The sequence below is a fragment of the Clarias gariepinus genome, chromosome 20 (genome assembly GCF_024256425.1).
Source record: "Clarias gariepinus isolate MV-2021 ecotype Netherlands chromosome 20, CGAR_prim_01v2, whole genome shotgun sequence".
Taxonomy (NCBI): domain Eukaryota; kingdom Metazoa; phylum Chordata; class Actinopteri; order Siluriformes; family Clariidae; genus Clarias; species Clarias gariepinus.
This window is the reverse complement of record NC_071119.1, coordinates 4,091,978-4,113,564: the sequence shown is the minus strand read 5'-3', so window position 1 is coordinate 4,113,564 and position 21,587 is coordinate 4,091,978. Positions and strand designations below refer to the sequence as shown.

The 21,587-nt window shown below is 37.1% G+C and overlaps 2 protein-coding genes across 5 annotated transcripts in view; one reads left to right on the top strand and one right to left on the bottom strand.

Annotated features, from left to right (window-relative positions):
- The window catches only part of pax5 (paired box 5), a 47,938-nt gene extending 41,759 nt beyond the window's left edge, over positions 1–6,179 (bottom strand). For 2 of the 3 annotated variants that reach the window (XM_053480012.1, XM_053480014.1), the window contains exon 1: positions 5,722–6,179. In XM_053480012.1, the coding sequence (XP_053335987.1) occupies positions 5,722–5,767 (46 nt within the window). In that variant the 5' untranslated portion in view covers positions 5,768–6,179. Of the gene's footprint in view, positions 1–682; positions 1,651–5,721 lie in introns of those variants that run through there. The other variant, XM_053480013.1, reaches the window with a different exon arrangement.
- A 10,260-nt stretch (positions 6,180–16,439) lies between these two features.
- The window catches only part of zcchc7 (zinc finger, CCHC domain containing 7), a 42,934-nt gene continuing 37,786 nt past the window's right edge, over positions 16,440–21,587 (top strand). The window contains exons 1-2 of one of the 2 annotated variants that reach the window (XM_053480011.1): positions 16,440–16,497; positions 18,628–19,250. In XM_053480011.1, the coding sequence (XP_053335986.1) occupies positions 18,635–19,250 (616 nt within the window). In that variant the 5' untranslated portion in view covers positions 16,440–16,497; positions 18,628–18,634. The remainder of the gene's footprint in view (positions 16,498–18,627; positions 19,251–21,587) is intronic. The other variant, XM_053480010.1, reaches the window with a different exon arrangement.

The following is a 21,587-nucleotide window of genomic DNA, read 5'->3' as shown; positions in this document are numbered from 1 at the left end:
GATCATTTACAAAAAAAAACTGTGTTAAGAAGCAAAAAGCAAAGCAACCAAGTGCTCTTGAGAGAACCAATCCAGCACAAGCACAAGTGAGTGTTTCTCAAAGTGTTTATCTGACGCACATTTGAAGAGCCAAGTTGATCCTTGTTTTAGGTCTAAAAAATATTTAACCAAACAGCTACAACGATGCTTAACACAAAATCCCAACACACCCTTAACTTAAAGGAAACTCAAAGCAAGCGCACTTTTCTATTTGTCACTTGTACCATCATGAAGTCATGCTTTTCACAAAAGCAGTAAGTGCAGGTTTCTCACAAAGAAACGAAAAATGTACAGAGATGTTCACCTCAGCCACACAGGAACAAATACACATTTCTACACCTTGATTTGCAGGTCAGACTGCAGAAATTCAGGAAATCTAAATCATGTCGTGTTATTCTTTGTCAGGAATTGTTTTAAACGCTTTATAAAATCTCACACTTTATGCACAAAACAGGTCGCGTCCTGAAAATCTCAGCTTTTAGACATATAATGTGCAAAACCCACCCGTGAGGACGCTGGGGACATGTTTATGTCTGGCATTTAATCTAATACATGCAAATCAGTATGCACAAGGGATTTTTCTTTTATGAATTATTATAATTACTATTATTATTATTATTATTATTATTATTTTTAAACTTACGGTGCATCGCGGCGAACGGGTCGTGCTTGCAGTGAATTTCCATAGGTCAGAGGTCACGGCCACTTCCAGGCGCGTTAAACGACGTGAACGATGTGACGTTCAAAACCAAAAAAAAATGGATTGATTTTTAAATTATTATTTTATTATTATTATTATTTGAAATGTTCAGTCCGTTCAGTCGGTTCTTCAACACTTTCAATTTAAACATAAAAATAAAAAATGGAACTTGAAAACAGCCAAAGAGTTAATTAAATGACGCCCCAAGGAGAGAGAGAAAAAAAAGTGGTTATTTGATCTTCAGAAAAATTCTTGAAAAAGGAAAAAATCATCATATTACAGCCAACAATAAGCTCAACAGTAATGTCTGGTCGAATGCATAAGGAAGGTCCGTGGTTCTGGTTGTAGTTGTGGTTGTGCAATAAACCCTTGTGGATGAAACAATCCGAGCAGGAAGCATGCATGCACCGGTCAAGAAAAATCAGCCATGATGTAAATCGTAAAATCCCGTTTTTATTTTTACACCTTCAAAACCGGAGCATTTCTTCCTTCCGTCAGTCCCGTGTTGGTTTCTTGAACTCCAAGCGTCCCATCAGATCGAGTTTCTATAGAAGCCGCTCTCAGGAACTCCGACAGCGCGAGCGTCTGCACGTGAGCACCGAAACGCCGCATCTTACACATATAACGCGCGCTTTTTGTGACGCGCCATGGCACGAGCGAGCGCTCCGACCTTCTTGTCCCGGACGAAGATGTATATAAAAATGTATAATTATATTATTAATAGTCAAATTGTTAAGTTTTGCGATTGCAGCGTAAATACGAATCAATACCCTCCTCAGGCTGGTTGGTAAAGGAATTCTGCATTAAAAAATAAAATAATATAATTCAACGTCCTTCCGTTTTAAAAGACTGAGTGCGTGTGTGTGTGCGTGAGCGGCGCGTTCCAGAACCCGCTCTCGTGTGGACAGCGCCGGGGCTGAGGCGCTCCGAATCTACCGCTCCGCTCTGCCAATCACGGGGCACGCCAGCCAATCACAGCGCAGCGCCTCCGCTGTCGCGTCAGCCAATCACAAGTCGAGCTCACACTCGGAGGATGCTGATTGGCTGACTGACAGAACGCTCTTCCAGGCTGACGTGTGGTATCCGAAACGTTGTCTAATATCACACCGCCAGCGGGCGAGGTGCTGATTTAATGTTTCATTTTTATTATTATTATTATTATCATTTAAAAAATAATCAAAAAAACTTTTGTGCTCTTTTAGCTTTTGTAAATATAAAATTTTACATTTGCGTCATTAATTAATTAACTGATTTATTAAGAAATTTATCGGTCAAGGTCATAACAAAGTTGTTTCATTTTAAATATAGTGTATTCTATCCTATATACTGATTAATATATCATAGCTGTAGGACACATAAATCAGACTTATTATATAACTTAATTATATAACTGTATAATTGATTGTTTTCAATATTTAGGTTTAGATTTAGAAGTAATGTTTCCGTGCATTTTTGCACGAATAAATAAACAAATAATTTATTTAACAGACATTTTTTTTTTTTTTTTTTTAAAGGTCAATAATAAAAAATTATTATTGGTCAATTCAGGTTCTGCTGTTGTACATTAGCTATATGATCTTTATGATATGCGTTATACATGCTTAAATAGTGCAAGGGTTGCCATATTATGAGATAATTTTTTAAATCTAATTTATAATATTATAATGAATAAATAAAAAACAAAAATTGATGTGAAGTATGAACTGATTGATATCCTTAACGCTTCTCGTTATCTGTGCTTTGTACATTTTAATTTAATAAACGACGTAGATATTGTTTGATTTTTAACTTTCACAAAACCGTCCCTGTTTTGTTTTTCTTAATTTTTTAAAGTTTGTTTGTGTTGTTTAATATTTGTTTTATTAATAAAATTCGATTGGAAACCAAAAAAGAAGAGCAGCTTAAATGTAGATGAAACCGCCAGTTAACGCTATACTTCACTTACTCTTACCGGTCTATGTACATAATTATACAGTTTGTATGGTTTTATATTTATTAAACGTAAATAGATTACTAGTTTATATATAAATATAGCTGTTCTTGATTGGGTAGCAGCTGTTCACGCGACGTATTTCCCCGCGCGCATCTCGCCAGGGGGCGCGCCTATAGGTCGTGCAAGTGCACGCGCGTCACGCACGCCAGGTGACCTACTGCACTACACTACGCCCCAAACCGCTTATTATCGTCTTTAAGGTAAAGTAGAAACTATTGTAAAAATATAAACATTTTATTATATAAATATGTCATTTATGTATTTCATTATAATTACACAGCAGACTGAGTAGCGTATGTGTAAACCTGAAAAAATTACCGACTTGGAAAAAAAAAATAGTTTTTTTAATTATTCCGGATTATTTTTTTATTTTTATTTTTTTTGGTTTAATTTAAAGAATGAAGTAAAAAAAAACATAAACTGTCAAATTGTTTTTAGGTACATATAATTTAATATTATTCAGGCAGGTAAAGTTTACAAACACTAACAATCACGGATTTTCTCTCATTAACATGTTAGCTAAGTGCTTTTGTTTGCTTGTTTGATGTTTGTTGTTACTGTTTTTAAACTTCACAGACGAGCGACGGTTAAAATTTAAACTGTTCTCATGAGGAAGCTCGCGCGCGCTTCTTTCAAATCAAAACCTCACGTTGATTTTTACAGTGACGTATTCTTTTCAAAAACTATCACTTGGGAATTGTTTTGTTGCTGTTTAGTGATATTTATGAGTAAATGCGAATATGTTAATGTTAGTGTACATATAAGTGTAAAATTAGAAAAAAAATTAATTAAAATAAAAGGGTAGTTAGGTCTGTAAGAAGCAGATTGGAGTTAAATTAACATCATTATTGTGGATGGAGCCAAACATCTGGACTCGGGCTTGCCTCTTTAGGCTACTTGGAACGATTTGGTCAGCCAAACTGAGCAAAAAACGAATGTTTTTGAACGAATTGCAATTAATAAAAATTAAAAACAAAAAATGGGGTTCTAAAAAGTGTACCTTCATCTACTTGCTGTGGCACTACACTAATTGTTTATACTTTTATTTGAATATATTTACACCTGGCTATGTGGATATAGTAGATATAACGCACGATAAGGGGTACATTCAAATCTTCTTTTCGCAAAGTTTAATCCTGTTTAATACATTTAACATTTTAATAAATCAGTAATTACTAAAGTACTAGTAAAAAAAATCACAGGTAGCTATATAGAGTATATACTTTTATATATATATATATATATATATATATATATATATATATATATATATATATAAAATAATCTAGCATGCAAACGAGTTGCACTGCACACCCGCGTGACCATAATGGCAAAATTTTCTTTATAACGTTTGGATTGGATTATTACAAAAAATATATTCTAACAATACACACGTGTTTAAATTCAAACGTCTTAATCCTAAATGCCATCAACCAACAAAATGTAGCTCCATCACAGATTTAAGACCCCCAGTGCTGAATGATGAACTCTAGGTGTTAATTCAATCCTGGAGATTTTGCAAGCACTCATTTACTCCCACGTCAAAGAGAGGTAATGTAGCTTAGATGATGCAATACCTCTGGCCTATGCTCTATTAGATAGATTAGATGAAGTAGATTTATAAAGATCTCGTATTTTTTTTCCTACGTGTGTGTGTGCGTGCGTGCGTGTGTATGTGGGGTAATACATTATTATTTTTTGTTCGTTTTGTTTGCATGAAATGCATCTAATGGGTTCTGTGTCAATGTGTTAAAGACTTGTAGAAAAGCCCAATGTAAATAGGTTCAATGTGATCTGCATGCGCATCACAAGCTGTTACTGTTGATACATTTATAGTACTTTCGCATTTTCAATCCGGATGTGACGTATCACTCAGTGCTGTGTTTCTTAATGTTGAGTTGATATTTCATATTGATAATATTCAATCAAATAGCTGGTACGGAACATGCTTTTTAAAAATACAAACGATACAACCCTCAGCAAATATATATATATATATCAGATAATGATGTGATATATCAATATTATTTTGTCTTTTTGTAAGTGCAATTAAATGTATATTATGCTAATGCACGCTTAATTTTCATAACCGATTTTGGGGTATCCAAAGTTTCCAGGTCCAACATTACACACACTGTACCTCCTAAAATCACACCTCATCCAGTTTGATTGAAAGCCACCAATTTGGTTCAATTGGCACCAATTTGGATCTACTGCGTACCTGTTGCGCAACAGATGCAGTTTTTTGTAAATAAATAGTTTTTTTATACATATAAATAAGAAAGAATAAATAAATTAATTAATTGATACCAAGGACCCAAGAAACCTCAAGAAATCACGTGTACAAAGGTAAAGTCGGTACACTGCCTTGATTTGGATCAATGTAGGTCAGCATTTGACAAAACAAAATAGCACAAGTCATATCTGCACATACAGTATTCTATTTAGCCTATATTGGGTATTTTGCAAAATAAATAAATAAAAAAGCATTTTACGCATGCGCACACAACACAAAGACTACCGATGCATGTTATATATTATACAGTATAAACAGATTCAACTCTATCTTTGTTCAAGCAGTGTGTGTGTGTGTGTGTGTGTTTGTGTGTGTAGGCTAAATGTATCACTGCAGGCCGCATTTCTTACACACGCGTTCAAAAGAAGAAAAAAAAAACATTTCTTGCTTGGATTGCAGTACTTCAGCATTTCCATGCGTAATTTTATGATAGACAGCTATCTTAGGTATATACATATATACGAAAGAATGCAATTCAGAGAAACGCTGAAAGTGGATAAAACTTTACATAAACACTGTAGCTGTTAATCCAGTTGTTAGTATCCACGACTAAGTTTTTGCAAATAAAATACCAGCTGAAATTGTATGTCGTGTGTACTGCACTGGATCTAGTGCGTCCTGGATGTTATCATACGCGTTAAAAGTTTTGCAAGTTTTGGTGAAGAGGAAGAAAGTGAAAGAGCAGGGCCTTACCCGACCGTCCGATGCGCGCCGGTGGAGCTTTCTGATCCAAGTCCATACTGGGACACAGAGGCGACCCGAGCAACAACGGGTTTTTTTTTTCTATTTAAAAAAAAAAATCCTTTCCGCCACCTCTTCTCTTTTTCCCTTTTTGCCCTTCTTTTTGTTGTTGTGTTGCACTGCTTTTGGCGTGGTGCAGTTTGCAGTAAAGCGAGTGTTCCGCTCCCCGTGGCGCAGTGGCGAGTGTGCAGCGGCCTGAGACTAAACGCTTTAGGTGGAAAAGAGTCTCCGGAGAAAGCGCGACACGATTAAGGGGGCAAAAGAGCAAAAAGGAGAAAGGGAAGATAAAAGAGAGAAAAAGAGAAAGCGAGGGAGAGAAAGAGTCGTGCGTTCGGTGCGCGCGCTTAAGTTCTCTCTTTTTTTTCTTTCTTTCTTTCTCGTTCTTCCTCTGTGTCTGTCTGTCTGTCTGAGACGCGCGCGCACATCTGTTACACTTGTTTAGGAAACTTTTTTAAAAGAAGTTTTGCTCTCTCTCTCTCTCTCTCTCTCTCTCTGTCTCTCTCTCTCTCATACGTAAACTTCACCCACATACATTCAAGAACTAGATATATTTTACAAAATGTCAGCAAAATTTCAAAAGTAAAAACCATTTTGTAGCACATGCTGATTTATTTAAAAGTTCATCACAAATACAAATTGTTATAATTTACAGGATGAGCACAAACTCCTTCCCAATCAGCTACAGAAACGTTGTGGCAAATAGTGCAGATCATTTTAAAGTGATTCTATAATTTGCTATAAACCCCAGGATTTTTCGTCGTATAGCTTTGAGATCAGGGGAAGTCTTTATGTGTTTAATTTCTTTCTCAGTATCTTGCTCACTAGGTTTAAACCTCTGATTTATAAGGACAGCATGTTTGTTTCTTCTTCTTCTTACCACAGAGTGTGTTTAACTCGCCCCAGTGACTTTGACCTCAACAACGACCTTTCCTTAAGAGATACTGTAGATGCTTGTTGCATAATGGGTTGAGTAAGGTAAAGGATAACTATACAGAATATATAGATGTTTGGATAAATGAAACAGTAAAACACAGATGTTCACAGACATGTACAGCTCCCAGTCAGACCCGCACTGTAGGAGTTTATTCCAGAAGTGATGTTTGGATTATGATTTGAGTTTGAAGTTTGCTTCAGTGTTCATAATTTTGATTTTATTATTTTTAATGCAACACCTTCTGAGGAAACAAAAATGTGTGAAGTCAAACTACATTTGTGTATTTATTTAAATTACTAATATATTAATTTGGTAATTTATTCGTTTATGCTTTTTCCTTTTTTTAAAAAAAAGGAGTAATACCGACACGACCCTGTTCACCGATGGGTGGTCAGAAAGCAAAGGAAACATAAGGATAAATATAAATATAAATATAGCAAATGCATTTTGGAATCTCAAATAAGATTTAATAATCAAAAGCAGATGTAGATCGCTAAACAGGTTGACTGTTTGTTTGTTTTCAGGTATTACAAAAGCGCGAAAACTTTGGCTAAAGAAAACAAAAAATCCCGCAAATTGTCTCGACTGCGTTATTGCGCATCTTTTTTTTTCTTATTAATATTAATATAATTCTAGTTATTGTTCCTGTTACTATGTAAATCTATATGTAAATGTATATAATACGCAAAATATTCGCCTGTAGCCTCTAATTATTATAATTATTATTATTATTATTTAGAAATGGAAGGAAGTAGACTAGCTTGAATTTGTCCCTCATAATTGATTGCTTACTTTATACCTTCGTTAAACGAAGTCGCGAGAAATATTGTATAATAATAATAATAATAATAACAACAACAATAATAATAATAATAATAATAATAATAATAATAATAACAACAATATTAATAATAATAATAATAATAATAATAATAATAATAATAATAACAACAACAACAACAACAACAACAATAATAATAATAACAATAATAATAATAATAATAATAATAATAATGATGATGATGATGATAATGATAATGATGACGTCGTGCTGTATTTCCTGGAGCTCGGAGGCAGGATGATGGATGATGGATGATGAAGCTCGGGATGAGAATTTTGAGTGACTGTAGCCCGCGGGTCAGAGGGGATAACACCCACCCAAGGCCACGCGTGCCATTAAACTTTCTATATTATTTTATATACTGTAGATATTTGCAACATGGCCCGTGTGTGTGTGTGTGTGTGTGATATAAACGACTCTCAGGGTTAACTCCCGGGGGTATTAGAAGAGGAATAAACCCTAGTGCTGCATTAACACACACACACCCTACAGTAACATCTGTAGTACTGTAGATTAACACACACACCCTACTGTAACATAAATAAAGTTGTAAACTGACTCATAACCCACAGTAACGCTGCAAATAAACAAATAACCCACAATAAGCCCAGTGTCAATTAACACACAACCTAGAATAACTTCAATAACACTGTAAATGAACACATATATACAGGGTGTGTGTGTGTGTGTGTGTGTGTGTGTGTGTGTCCTATAACTCTGTACATAACTTACTGTACATTAACACACAACCTACAGGGTGTGTGTGTGTGTGTGTGTGTGTGTGTGTGTGTCCTATAACTCTGTACATTAACACACAACCTACAGGGTGTGTGTGTGTGTGTGTGTGTGTCCTATAACTGTGTAAATGAACACATAACCTACTGTACATTAACACACAACCTACAGGGTGTGTGTGTGTGTGTCCCCTATAACTGTGTAAATGAACACATAACCTTCTGTACATTAACACACAACCTACAGGGTGTGTGTGTGTGTGTGTCCTATAACTGTATAAATGAACACATAACATACTGTACATTAACACACAACCTACAGGGTGTGTGTGTGTGTGTGTCCTATAACTGTATAAATGAACACATAACATACTGTACATTAACACACAACCTACAGGGTGTGTGTGTGTGTGTGTGTGTGTGTGTGTCCCCTATAACTGTGTAAATGAACACATAACCTTCTGTACATTAACACACAACCTACAGGGTGTGTGTGTGTGTGTGTGTGTGTGTGTCCTATAACTGTGTAAATGAACACATAACCTTCTGTACATTAACACACAACCTACACACAATAACACATTAACACACAACCTACAATATCCATGTAACCTACAGTAACCTCTATAATGCGTAGACTTAACACATAACCTACTGTAACCATTTTAACAGTGTAAATTAACACACTACATACAGTAACTTTTATAGTGCTGTAAAATGAACACATTAGTAACCGTTATAATGGTGTAAACATAACTCATAACCAGTAACAGTAACTGTTATATTGTTGTAAATTAACACCTAACCTACAGTAACCTCTATAAGGCTGTAAACTAAACACATATCCCACAATAACTGTTATAACACAGTAAATTTACACTAAACCGACATTAACCAGGATAACACTGTGAATTAACACACACCCTACCATAACACTATATAGTGCTGTAAATTACCATGTGACTTACAATAGCATGCATAATGTCATGAATTAGCATGTGCTGTAAAATTAATAACGTCACAAGATTTGATGCGGTATTGATTTATCTCCTATAGTGTTGAATTAGCAGCTACAGTGTTAAATTACCTGCAGTCTGCCTACAGTTACGTCTGTAATGTTATGGATTACCTCATACTGTAACACTCAGTGCTGATTTAACACTTTCAGGGTTGACTTAGAAGTTATTAGCGGCGCAGACTTAAGGTGACTATTAAACATACAAGCTTGCTACTGAATTCGCCGAGTTAGCACATAGAAGTGGACTTATCATCATAGAGTGCTTCTAAAGAAGTAACTTGCATTGAATCACATGTCTGAATTTATTAATTAATACAGATAACAGTTATTTCATGTTTCCAGGGTAACTGGTGTCTGCTTTATATTGGAGCTTTATATACAGTACTGTAGGGGTTCAGTATTATAACAGGGTGTTTCATTTAACATCCTGATTTAGAGAGCAAGTCTAGGTGTCATGCGTGGGAAGGGAAACCGTAAACCACGCAGTATTCTCTCTCTCTCTCTCTCTCTCTCTCTCTCTTTCTCTCTCTGTGTGTGTGTTCTCCCAGGTTTGTTTAAGAAAGGTCATGGCATGTTTTTACACACTTAGGCCTTCATCGACCTACACATAGTTTCGAATAGCTTATGCTTCCGTTTCTCTCTTCTCACCTTAGCTTCAAATTTAGTTTGCATTTAATGTTTGGTGTCTGCTTAGTCCTTAGTGTGTCCACATGAACAGAAGCAGCAGAAATCATGGGGTTGTGGGGTGTGTTTTGGAGTTTATGTAAAAACTTATTCTCCTTACATCATGCTGATGAATTTTGCCACTAACATACGTGTGTTTATTTTATTAACCTGAAGTGTTGATCGTGATCATGCATTAATACTATTACTACTGCTACTAATAATAATAGAATTGCTTAAAAATGGAAAATATTATTTGTCCACGAACTGGTGACAAATTAAAGTCAAAGAAAGCTTATGCTTTGAGAGTGGCATTAAAACTCCTAAAACTCAAGCAACACAGATCCGTGCCAGCATAGGTAAAAAAAAAAGAAAAGAAAGTGCTGATATGGATGCCTTACTGGTGTGTAAGACTGGTGTGCCTTACAGGATGGCTTCTGACATTACCCTGTGCATTTGGGTTTTCGGAAATGCCAGGTAGGACATAAGTTATCATTACTTTTATAACATGTACATTTTACCCCCTTCCAGGATATGAGAATGACATCGCATAAATGTGGAACTCTCAAAATAAGCATATTATTATATTTGTTTTGGTCACAGAAACAACCGAAAACAATAATAAAAAACATGTGATCATGTGTATCTGTGCAATTTCTTTGCCTGTGTGACCCATTACATTTTTTTTTTTGCTCAGTCATGTTTGTATAGTTGGTTAAAATGAAAATTAATTAAAATTCAGTTCATGATGTTGCCTATTTTGTGCTGAAAAAAAAGCACAACATCATTCTATACTTGCTGCACAATCCTGAGGCCTATATATGTTTATTTAAAAAAACAGCAGAACAAATAATGGTTAAAATGCTCTGAGCTTTAAGAGCATCACAGCAAATCAATACAAACCTCTTCTGACTGATGACCTAATCCCCTGATGATACTGGTGGTGACAATGATGATGATGATGATGATGATGGTGATGGTGGTAGTGGTCATGGTGGTGGTGGTGATGGGAATGGTCGGATCCAGGAAGGCCCACGTCCCCTTTCCACATATCATGAGGACTCACCGGATGGTTTAATCATCAGTATGGAAATATCCAAACACCAACTGAGGAGCTGATCGATCCAGCGCAGCTCCAACATCTCACCAAGTTCACACACTTCCCCTTTAATGTAATCTATGGATATAGGGCGTAAAGTTAGTGTATAGTGACTACAATATTACTCCAAGCTAATTTATTTAAAACAATTTACGTCAGAGCTCATTTACAAATAATTAAATATTTTCCCTCGAAAATCGAAATGAACTGATGCAGAGAGACACAAAACAGAAATTAGGATCTAAGCAATTCTGAGCAGTTCCAGTGTTTTCGCCTAAAGTCTCATCATTCATTCCCTCCTCCTCACTCTCATTATTATTATTCTTTTTTCTTGTGGCATTCTAATATTTATTTGACAAAACGCGCCCGCTTTCCATCTCCTCATTAATTTCATTAATACTCTAATTATTTTCGGGAGGGCCCCTGATTGGCTGTGTGAGGCGTGCGCGCTGCCCGGGTGGAACCGGAAATAATCGCGTTAGACCGAGACGCAGGAACCAAAGCGGACAATTAAAACAATAAGTAAACAAATAAATAGGAGGGAAAAGATCAACCGCATTAATTAAGCTTTTGTGGTGTGTGTGTGTGTGTGTGTTTTTTAAATATTATTATTATTATTATTATTATTATTATTCTGTATTGGTTTGGGGTTTCATTAGGATTGTTGGCTGGTTACCAAAAGAAACAAAAAGTTTAAATGAAAGTTAAAAGTTTGGTGTTTTTTTTTTTTTGCAATACAGTAATGTAACAATTTACTTGTTTTTTTATTATTGTTGGGGTTTTTTTGCCAAAAAGACTATAGCTTCTTAGTTTTTCTGCAAATCCTGCCTTGAAAGTAGATTTTAAAAGCTTCAAACAAACAAACAAACAAACAAACAAAAAGATCTGATAATAGTGCAGGATCTTAAAAGTGAACTTTAATATCAATTTAATACAATAACAAGCATATGTATATTTAATATAGTTATAGTATATATAAGCCTTTGTCAATAGCAAGACATGTTATTGTGTGTGTGTATGTGCGTGTGAGAGAAGAGGAGAGCACAGAGCCGGGCTTGGCCTTGTAAACCTGGGTGTACACATTTGGCCCAGCACCAGGCCAAACAAAAGAGGACATGAGGTTTCACCATGAGGCTTTTTGTTCCCGAACCCCATGTGACGTGTAGTGACACATAGGGGTCAAACCGGGCCTCCGCAGCCCATGACAAGACCCAAACACTCCACTAACAATACCTCTGAATGCTAAAGGACCTCTCAATGAGAGTAATTCCCATCCATACAGCCACGCAGCGAGGAGTTTGGTGAAGTCTATAAATCCTGTACTGACATATACGTGATATATATTACAATTATCACTTTAAAAACATTTAACCTGTATATTTTTTATTCAATAAAGAAAATTAGATTTTAAATTTCGATTTAAAAAATAATAAATTAAAGCCTCACAATTCTTTTTTTTTTTTTTACAAATATTGCATTTTTATTAATAAAAGCATCCCTAATGTGGCTATTTCCCCCCACATACTTTATTTTTGTTTCTGTATTTTAGAAATAGCTTTTGAATAAGCAAGATTTTTCTTTTGCCCTTTCCATGCCATTGAGACATACCAAAAGAGTGTCAATTAATTACTACTGATATCGCTGAATACAGTGTTAAAAACACAGGTGCTTATATTAAGTTATAATACTTGAGATAGTACTGTTTTGTCATGAGGTTTAATTATATCTCCTCAACTCCCATTATCAGTAAATCAGTGACGCTTCCTGGATGTACTGTATTCTCGTCTTTGCAGGACCTGGATAATTTATTTTCTCTGGTCCAAATAAAATCAGAGGTGGCAGTACTGATGTGCACGTGGAGGGTGAAGAGGCGGCCATTTTGACTTCTTTTACCGAATCAAAAAACGCTCAAGCATCCTGATCAGATAAGAAAACGAAGAGGAGAGCCTCATCTTGTCCTTGTTAATCACTGGGCGATTTCCTCACATCCACTAGGCGTTAATTCTGGAACAAAAAAAAAAAGAGTCTAAGTTTAGAAGAAACGTAACCTTTAGAAATGGAAATGACGCATCAGTTTGACGACCTTTTCCATGCACGGGGAAATGAGGTGCCATTCAAACCAAGATTGTTTCATCCCCTGAATTGTGGGTGTTGTAAAATAATTGCTTAAAAATCTCTCCTCTCTCTCTATCTCTCACACACACACCTACACAGTTCATTTTGAGGATTGTTTCTGATTATACAGGTCACATTCTACTAGCACCTTGACACTTTTACTGGAAATGAATACAAATGCTAGTTTTTATCTGTTTTGAATAACACAATGCAGCTTGTGTAGGATTTTTGTGTCAAGTTATTATTTATCATTTTGAAGAATTAATTGTATTTTCCCAAACTATCTGATTTATTACTCGTTTGAGATTTTGGAAATATGCCAATAGATTTTTCTTGGTCTCTCTTCCGCTAATGCTACAAAGAAGCTTTTAACAGTTTTTTTTTCTTGGACATGGTAAAAAAACATTCTTGCATCATGGTAAAAAAAAAAAAAAGGAACAAAGGGCACATTACAGTGCTGGGAAAAAGGATCTCCCCCCCTTTTTTTTTTGCATGTTTGTCCACTTAAATGACACAGATCATCAAAAAAAAATAATATTACATACACAGAGAGAACCAGAGTAATTACAAAATGCAGTTTTTTTATATGATGATTTCATTTATTAAGGGGGAAAAAAAGCTGTCCAAACCCACCTGACTCTATTTGAAAAAATAATTGTCCCCTTAACACTAATAACAAGAAACTGCTCGTGCCATCCTTGGCAGCAGTAATTGAGATCGAGCATTTGTGATAACTGGTAATGTGCGTTTCACATCCTGTGGAGGAACTATTGCCCACTCTACTTTGCGAATAGTTTTAATTCAGCCGACCTAAAGGGGGTTTTCGAGCATGAACGGCCTGTATGAAGTCATGCCACAGGATTTAAGTTTGGAGTTTGATTAGGACACTCCAAAACCTTTTTTTGAGCCATTCAAAAGTGGGTAATATTAAAATTAGTTTGATGACCATAATCATTAAAAAAAATTATTATTAAATCCAGATACAAATACTTTTTTCACGGCTCTGTAATAGTAATAATAATGATTTCATTAAAATAAGCACAACCCCATGATGATATAATTTTATTACACCTCACTGAATATACAATAGCACTGAAGTACAATAGTAAATATACACAGATCAGCCATCTCACTCATCTTTTATACCACTTTATCCTGTATTAAGGATGGCGGAGACCTGGAGCCTTAGGGCACATGGTGGGATGAAGGAAACTGAAGTACCCAGAGGAAACCCTCCAAGCCAGGGAGAACATGCAAACTCCATGGAAAAAGAGACAGGAATTGAACCTGGCCGAGGAATCGAACCCAGACCCTGAAGGTATAATGCAACAGTGCTAACCACTACACCACCGTGCCGTCATCAGCCATAACATAAAAGCATTATGCTGCTAAAGGATGATGCTAGAGCTATCAGGGGACACCGTTTCCATGAAAGGTAAAGGTAACATCCACACGAATGATAGAACACAGAAAATTACCCAGAGCATCACACTTACTCTTCTGGCTCACCTACCTTCCATCATAACCACCACCTTCTTCTATTGCTTCATGGTCCAGTCCTCATGTGATGCTGATGCCCCAGTTGTAGATGGTGTATAGAGGTCAGAATGGGAACCCTGACACCATCTGACACCTTTATCTCAGAACCAGCATTGACCTTTTCAGCAATTTAAGCTACACTAAATAGATAAAAGTATTTGGCCAAACCTGCAATGACATTGTATTCAAATACATATACTTCAATATGGAGTTGGTCCCCCTTTAACCTCTATAACAGCCACTCTACTTGGAAGGCTGTCCACAAGATTTCATAATGTTTCTGTGGGCATTTGTGCCCATTCATTCTGTAGAGCATTTATGACGCCAGGCACTGATGCTGGATGAGAAGGCCTGGCTCACAATCCCCGTTCCTGTTCATCCCAAAGGAGCTCGATGGGGTTAAGGTCAGGGCTCTGTACAGGCCAGTCAAGTTCTTCCACACCGAACTCATCAAACAATGTCTTTATAGTCGTTGCTTTTGTGAACTGTAATAGAAAAGGGCCTTTCCCAAACTGTTGCCAAAAAGTTGGAAGCATAGCATCGTCCAAGACATCTTGGCATGTTGAGGCATTAAGATTACCCTTCACTGGGGATAAGGGGCCTGACTGAAACACCTGAATTCCAGAATTCACCGTTTGGCCAAATACTTTTGTCCATATAGTGTACATCTATGGCCAAAAGTTGACAGAGAATGACACATGGCTGAGAAACGAACCCACACATGAAACTCAAGATGCTTTACTGCTGGCATGATACAGGACTGATGGTAGCACTCACCTTCATACATTTCAAGAAGGGCAGCAAAGAAGCAACTTCTCTCCAGGAAAAACATCAGGGACAGAGTAATATTGTGCAAAAGGTACAGGCAATGGACTTCTGAGGACTTAGGTAAAGTCGTTTTCTCTGATTAATCCCCTTTCCGATTGTTTGGGGCATCCGGAAAAGAGAAGTAAAAGTAAGCGATACCATCAGTCCTGTGTCATGCCAACAACAGTACAGCATTTAAGACCAATCATATGTGGGGTTGTGTCTCGATTAAGGCTCAAGGAACAAAACATTGAAATTATAGGTCAATGGTCCCCTTTAAACCTCATTGAGAACTTGTGGTCAATCCTCAAGACGCCGGGGGACAAACAAAAACACACAAATTCTGACAAACTCCAAGCATTGATTATGCAAAAATGGGCTGCCATCAGTCAGGATGTGACCCAGAAGTAAAGCTGTGTAAGATGTGGTGGTTCAGAGAGTTAAGGCACTGACTTATTGATTGGAAGGTCAGTGGTTCGAGCCCCAGCTACACCAGGTTGCCACCATTGGGCCCTTGAGCAAGGGCCTTAACCCTATCTGCTCCAGGGGTGCTGTATCATGGCTCAGAGATCTTGAAAAAGGGTCAACACTGCAAATATTGTCTTTTTGCATAAAGTTAATGTAATCGACATTAGCATTTGAACGCTTATAAAATGCTTGTGATTATACTTCAGTATACCACAGTAACATCTGACAAAAGATCTAAAAACACTGAAGCAGCAGACTTTGTGGGGGGGAAAAATCCATTTTTGTGACATTCTCAATGGAACAGAACAAATACATTAAATAACATTAAATAAATGCCTCATAAGTAAGGTTTTTAAACTTTTTAACAACTCCGGGATAGTCACGCTTGTAGCGCCGTGTTTCCGTGATAGTGAACAGTTGGCCATCTTTTTTTCCTTCCTCACTCACAAACCGGAAGTTCGACTGTGTCTTGTGTTGTTTCGTTTCAAAGCTGGAAAACTAAGCAAGTAGGTCAGATTATATCTTTGTAACAAAGCCAACGTGTCACGTCTTTCTCTAAGAGCTCGCGTGTGTCCTTGAAACGCTTCAGCGATGCCGTATTTCACGTGTTAACTCGTTTATAAGCACTCACGCGCCCGGCAAACACACACACGTGGATATGAGAGTGCAGCGCGCGTGTGCTAAATAAACTTCTCAACTATGTTACGTGTCCGGACTTTACACATCGGTCTTTAATATAACCGAGAATCTGTTTCGGGAATAATACACGACATAATCGTTTGTTTTTATGTTTCTTTTAAGGGTTGCCTTGTAAACCAAAACAAGCTGGAGGTTGTTCTAAGGGGCGGAGTCTCAAACCGCTCGCTGATGTCTAGACTCGTGCACTATGTGGGTTGGTGACGTCATTGGGTACACAGGCTACTTAGTGCACTGTGTAGGTGGAAATTAAGCGATTTAGGACACAACCGTGATCAGGCTCACTGTACAGTGTTTCTTTAAATTTTAGGCTGAATTTTAGATTATAGTACAAAATTGTTTTCCCAAATGTTAATGTCTAGTTAAAGATCAAACACAATAAGAAAAGTGTATCTGTGTAGATGATGGGTCCAGCTGTGTTTGTTTACTTAATGCAGTTAGAGCAAATCCACAGAGCATATCTGGATTATAATTTATAAGTTCATCCTTTATTCCTAACATATATATTACTGAACAGTGAACTTCTTTAATCTTCCCAGGTTCTTGTTAGTAGGCTGGAGTCAGCAAAATACGGTGCAGACAGGGTTAAGAAGGCCTGGCTCTCAGGGTTAAGAGCCTTGCTCAAGGGCCCAACGTGGCGACCGCCGACATCCTGATCAGTAACTTAGAGTCTTAACACCCTGAGCCACCGCCGATTATTAATGCAGTTATACGTTTTCAAATCAAAACCATAGGTCCAAGGGTGCACATACTTTTACACAATGCTTTTTTTTCTTAAAACAAAGCATCCCACAATAAATAAATGAGCTGATGTTACAGAAGATTCATCAACACCTCCTCATTTGATCATTCATACAAAGATGGACTTTAATCAGTATTAATTTCCTGTGAATGTTTGCATATATTTATATATAATGAAAACTGGCATTGAGTTGTAGAGACAGCAAAGGTAGTTTTCCACATATACAGTATTTCGTGTAATGCAGTGGCACCTCAGTATATGAATCTAATCCTTTACCGAGGCGAGTCCTTAAGGTGAAATTTCATATTGTGAAACGCATTTTTCCATAGGACATAATGTAACTGTAGATAATCTGTTGCTGCCACTCAAATATATTATCAATGTTACCAATTTCCAACACTATAGTCATATTTTTGCATATAAAAACAATCAAAACATTTAGAACAGACATGTAAATAAAGTAAAGTATGAAATAAATAGACATTAAACCTCATTTATCCTTAATTTATGATTCCTCTCGGCACCGGCTGCTTTAAAAACCAAACTGAAAGCGGCTCCTTTTTCTTCTTGCTACCGTCCTTGCTAACATTCTTGTGACCTATGGTGCTATGTCTTCACTATATCTTGCACAAAATGGGGATAAAAAAAAAAAAAATACAAAAAATATGTAAACTTACTTTGCTTGGCTTTCCATTGATGAAAATTTTTTGAATGCCTTCCGGATGTACACGCAATTTATCCGGTGTTTCCGGAAAGCAAAGTAAAGCAAGTCTACATATTTAGCATTTTTTGCATGTTTTTTTTTTTTTTTTCATTTTGTGCAAGATTCTGTAAAAACATAGCACCATAGGTTCAAAGAAAATTAACAAGGACAGTTTCAGTCGATGATGATTACTATTTTTATTACTTTGCACAACACTGAGGTGATTCTTTGCTGATTTGTGTCCGAGTTTGATTTCTTTTTTTGGAGCGGTGATAGTAAGTATTGAGGAAGTACACAAAAACAAGTCCTTTCTTTCGACCAAACTAATTGGCTAGATTGACCAATCAAAAATGCTGTTACATTTCATCAGCCTAAAACCACACTATTGCCTGCTGTATATTAGCTCTTGTGGTAATGTATCACAGAGGACGCACACATAAATGAAAACAAAAGAAAAAAAAACACATGAAAAATGAACACTGTGTGTGTATCTCTTAAGGCTCGAGATGTTCTCCGGCTATCAGGCGCGGGAAGAGTACGAAGACGAGCTTTACGCAGAGGAAGACCATGATGATGACTCTGGACCTGACAGCGATCTCGAGTTCCAGCTCTATTCCCAGCTCCACTACTGCGCAGATAAGCAGGAGAAACATGCGGAGAACTGTGAGAAGAACCATGAGGAAAACCGGCCGAGCTCCTGTCACGAGTTTCAGCCTGTCCGGAAAGTCCAGCTGCTTTCTGCTCCTTTTGATGACATCATCATGATCGACTCTGGCCCAGATGTCATCACGGTTTCAGATACCACTGAGGACGAAGAGGAGGAGAGTGTGTGCACCAGGAAAGGTCAGAGGTCAAAAGAGAAGGGAGTTGCTCCCGTTTTACAGCCTCATGGACATGACGCAGTCTGCGAAGAAGTGGTAGTCTTAAATTCGGATTCAGAGTCGGACCAGAGTTCAGATTCAGAATCTGTTCCCCCGTTCGTAGCGGATCTGGATTCGGATTCGGATTCAGATTCAGATTCAGACAAATTGGAGAGCTGGATGATTCTGGGTCGGGAAAAGGAGGACGGAGACCAGGACATACAGCTTAATGTGTTTACGGTTCGCAACCAGGGTCAGCCAGGTGAGTACGTGTGTACGTGTGCTTATTAAACATCACCAACAGCCCCGAGTGGCACAGCTGTAAAGACCTCGCCCTATCATCCGGAGATCGCAAGTTTGAATCCCGGGTGATACTGCAGGTTAGAGAGAGCTGATTGGCTGAGCTCTCTCAGGAGGGAGGGGTATGGGAGGAGTCTGTAAGCGCAACCAAGCAGGAGGAGCGGATAGCTGTGTCCTACGCCACTCCAAATGGTGTGTGAGCAACCCATTCGAAAAGACGTGTCACGTGGCTCGGAGGACACACGTGATGGTCTTCGGACCTCCCTGACTGGTAGGAGTGCCCTAATGATGGCTGGAAATTGGATACGACTAAATTAGGGAGAAAATCTGGGGGGGGAAACTACACCAACAAGTGTGTATTTAAAATCTGAAAGATGTGTCAGAGAGTTTTCTCTTTTTTTTTCGCTTTCGAAATCCGCCCGTCTCTGAGACGGCACGCCGGAAGGAAGACGCGTCTGCATGTAAAATGTCGGCACACGTAACAGAAGGAGAATGTTTCTGTCTGCGTGTTGCGTCGAGCCAATTTACATGCGCGTGTCTACGCGTGAAGGAGGCAATGAGGGGAATCTGTGTGTGTGTGTGTTTGTTTGTGCGCGCTGGAAGGAAACAAACCAACTCTCATGTCAGAGAAGCAGACTTTAATCACAGATGAATAAAAACATGGTTGCAAATCTCTCTCTGTCTCTCTGTTCCTCTCCCTCTGTGTCATCTTCTTCTTTAATACTTTTTCCATTCGCTCGTTCTCTTCTCCCCTCACCTCTCCTAACCTCTTGTCCTCCTTCTTTAATCCCCAGCTCTTTTCAGCTCATCATTTTTTCCTTCTTTAGTGGCCCCCCTTTTAAGTTGTCCTAATTAAAAAAGTAATCAATAATGTAACACATTTACAGTTGGACTGCCACCCACTTGTGACCGAGTTCTGTTGCTAAGCAACTAGTCACTACCCACTGTAACTAATGACTAAATATACAAATTTCACTAGCTGAGCCCTTTATTTTTGCGGTATGAATCTGTAGTAACTCTGGAACAAAATAAAATTTTACATGAGGTAACAAAATTTACCTCTGATATGTCAAGAAATTATTTAAAACTTATGTATCGTTGTGGCTAGAGGTCAGAGCTAACAGTTTAGCTTAGACTTTTGTAATGGCAAAATCATCTAGAATAATGAAATTTACCTCGGAAGTGTTTTCTTTTTTCATTTATTGTCAGAATGCCTGTTAAAACACAAATTTTTTTTTCAAAATAGTACACTTTACCTCAGATATTTTGGAAAATTTCTAAGAGAAGACTTGTCACTGTTACTACAATTGTGGCTAGATATTTAGCTAGCTGTTTTGTTATGGTGAAATGATTGCAAAAATGTCAAATTAGCTAAAAAAGTAAAATTAATCTCAGTTTTAGTTAATTCCTAATACAAGTCATATCACTTTTGCTACATTTAAGGCTAACAGTGATGCTAGATATCAAGACTCCTCGCTGTTACTAAAATTTTGGCTAAACCTTTAGCTAGCTGACAGCTTTAATGACAGCATGACTGTTAATAAAAAGACAAAATTCAATGAAATAATAAAAACATTACCTCAGATATTTTGGTTAATTGCTGATACTGATGTTCTCCTATTGTTACTATGTTTGAGTTATGCTTTAGGAAATTGCTTTCACTACTTTTAAAGCTAACAATGATGCTAGCAAATATTAGTGTTTAGTATTGCATAATGCCAAGATGGCTGCAGAAACACCTAAATCATCCAGAATAATGAAATTTACCTCAGATGTCTTGGTAGAGAAGATTTGTCGCTGTTACTGTTAATTACGCTACAATTGAGGCTAACTCAAGTGAGGCTAACTTAAAGTGTTTTGTAATGGCAAAATTACAGAAAAGCAGAAAAACATTTGGAATAATAAAATTTACCTCAGATTTTATGGTTAATTACTAATACAAGTGTTCTCAATGTTGTTACATTAAAGGCCAACAATGATGCTACCCAGTTTATTAGTGTTTAGTTTTGTGTAATGCCAAAAAGACTGTAAAAACATAAAAATCATCCGGAATGAAACATTTTTTCCTCAATGTCTTGGAAATTGCTAAAAGAAGACCCATTGATGTTACTAATATGAGGTGTAGCTAGCTAGCTAATTTAAAGTTAACCTCATGTTGTTTCCATCATTGGATAGATCTTTACACTAGTTACTAGGTTAATAACTAATTTCCATCAGTCAAACACTTTGGGAAATTATTTATTTATTTATTTATTTGTTTTTGGGTTGAGGGGTTAACCCAAATATTCAAGAAACAGAT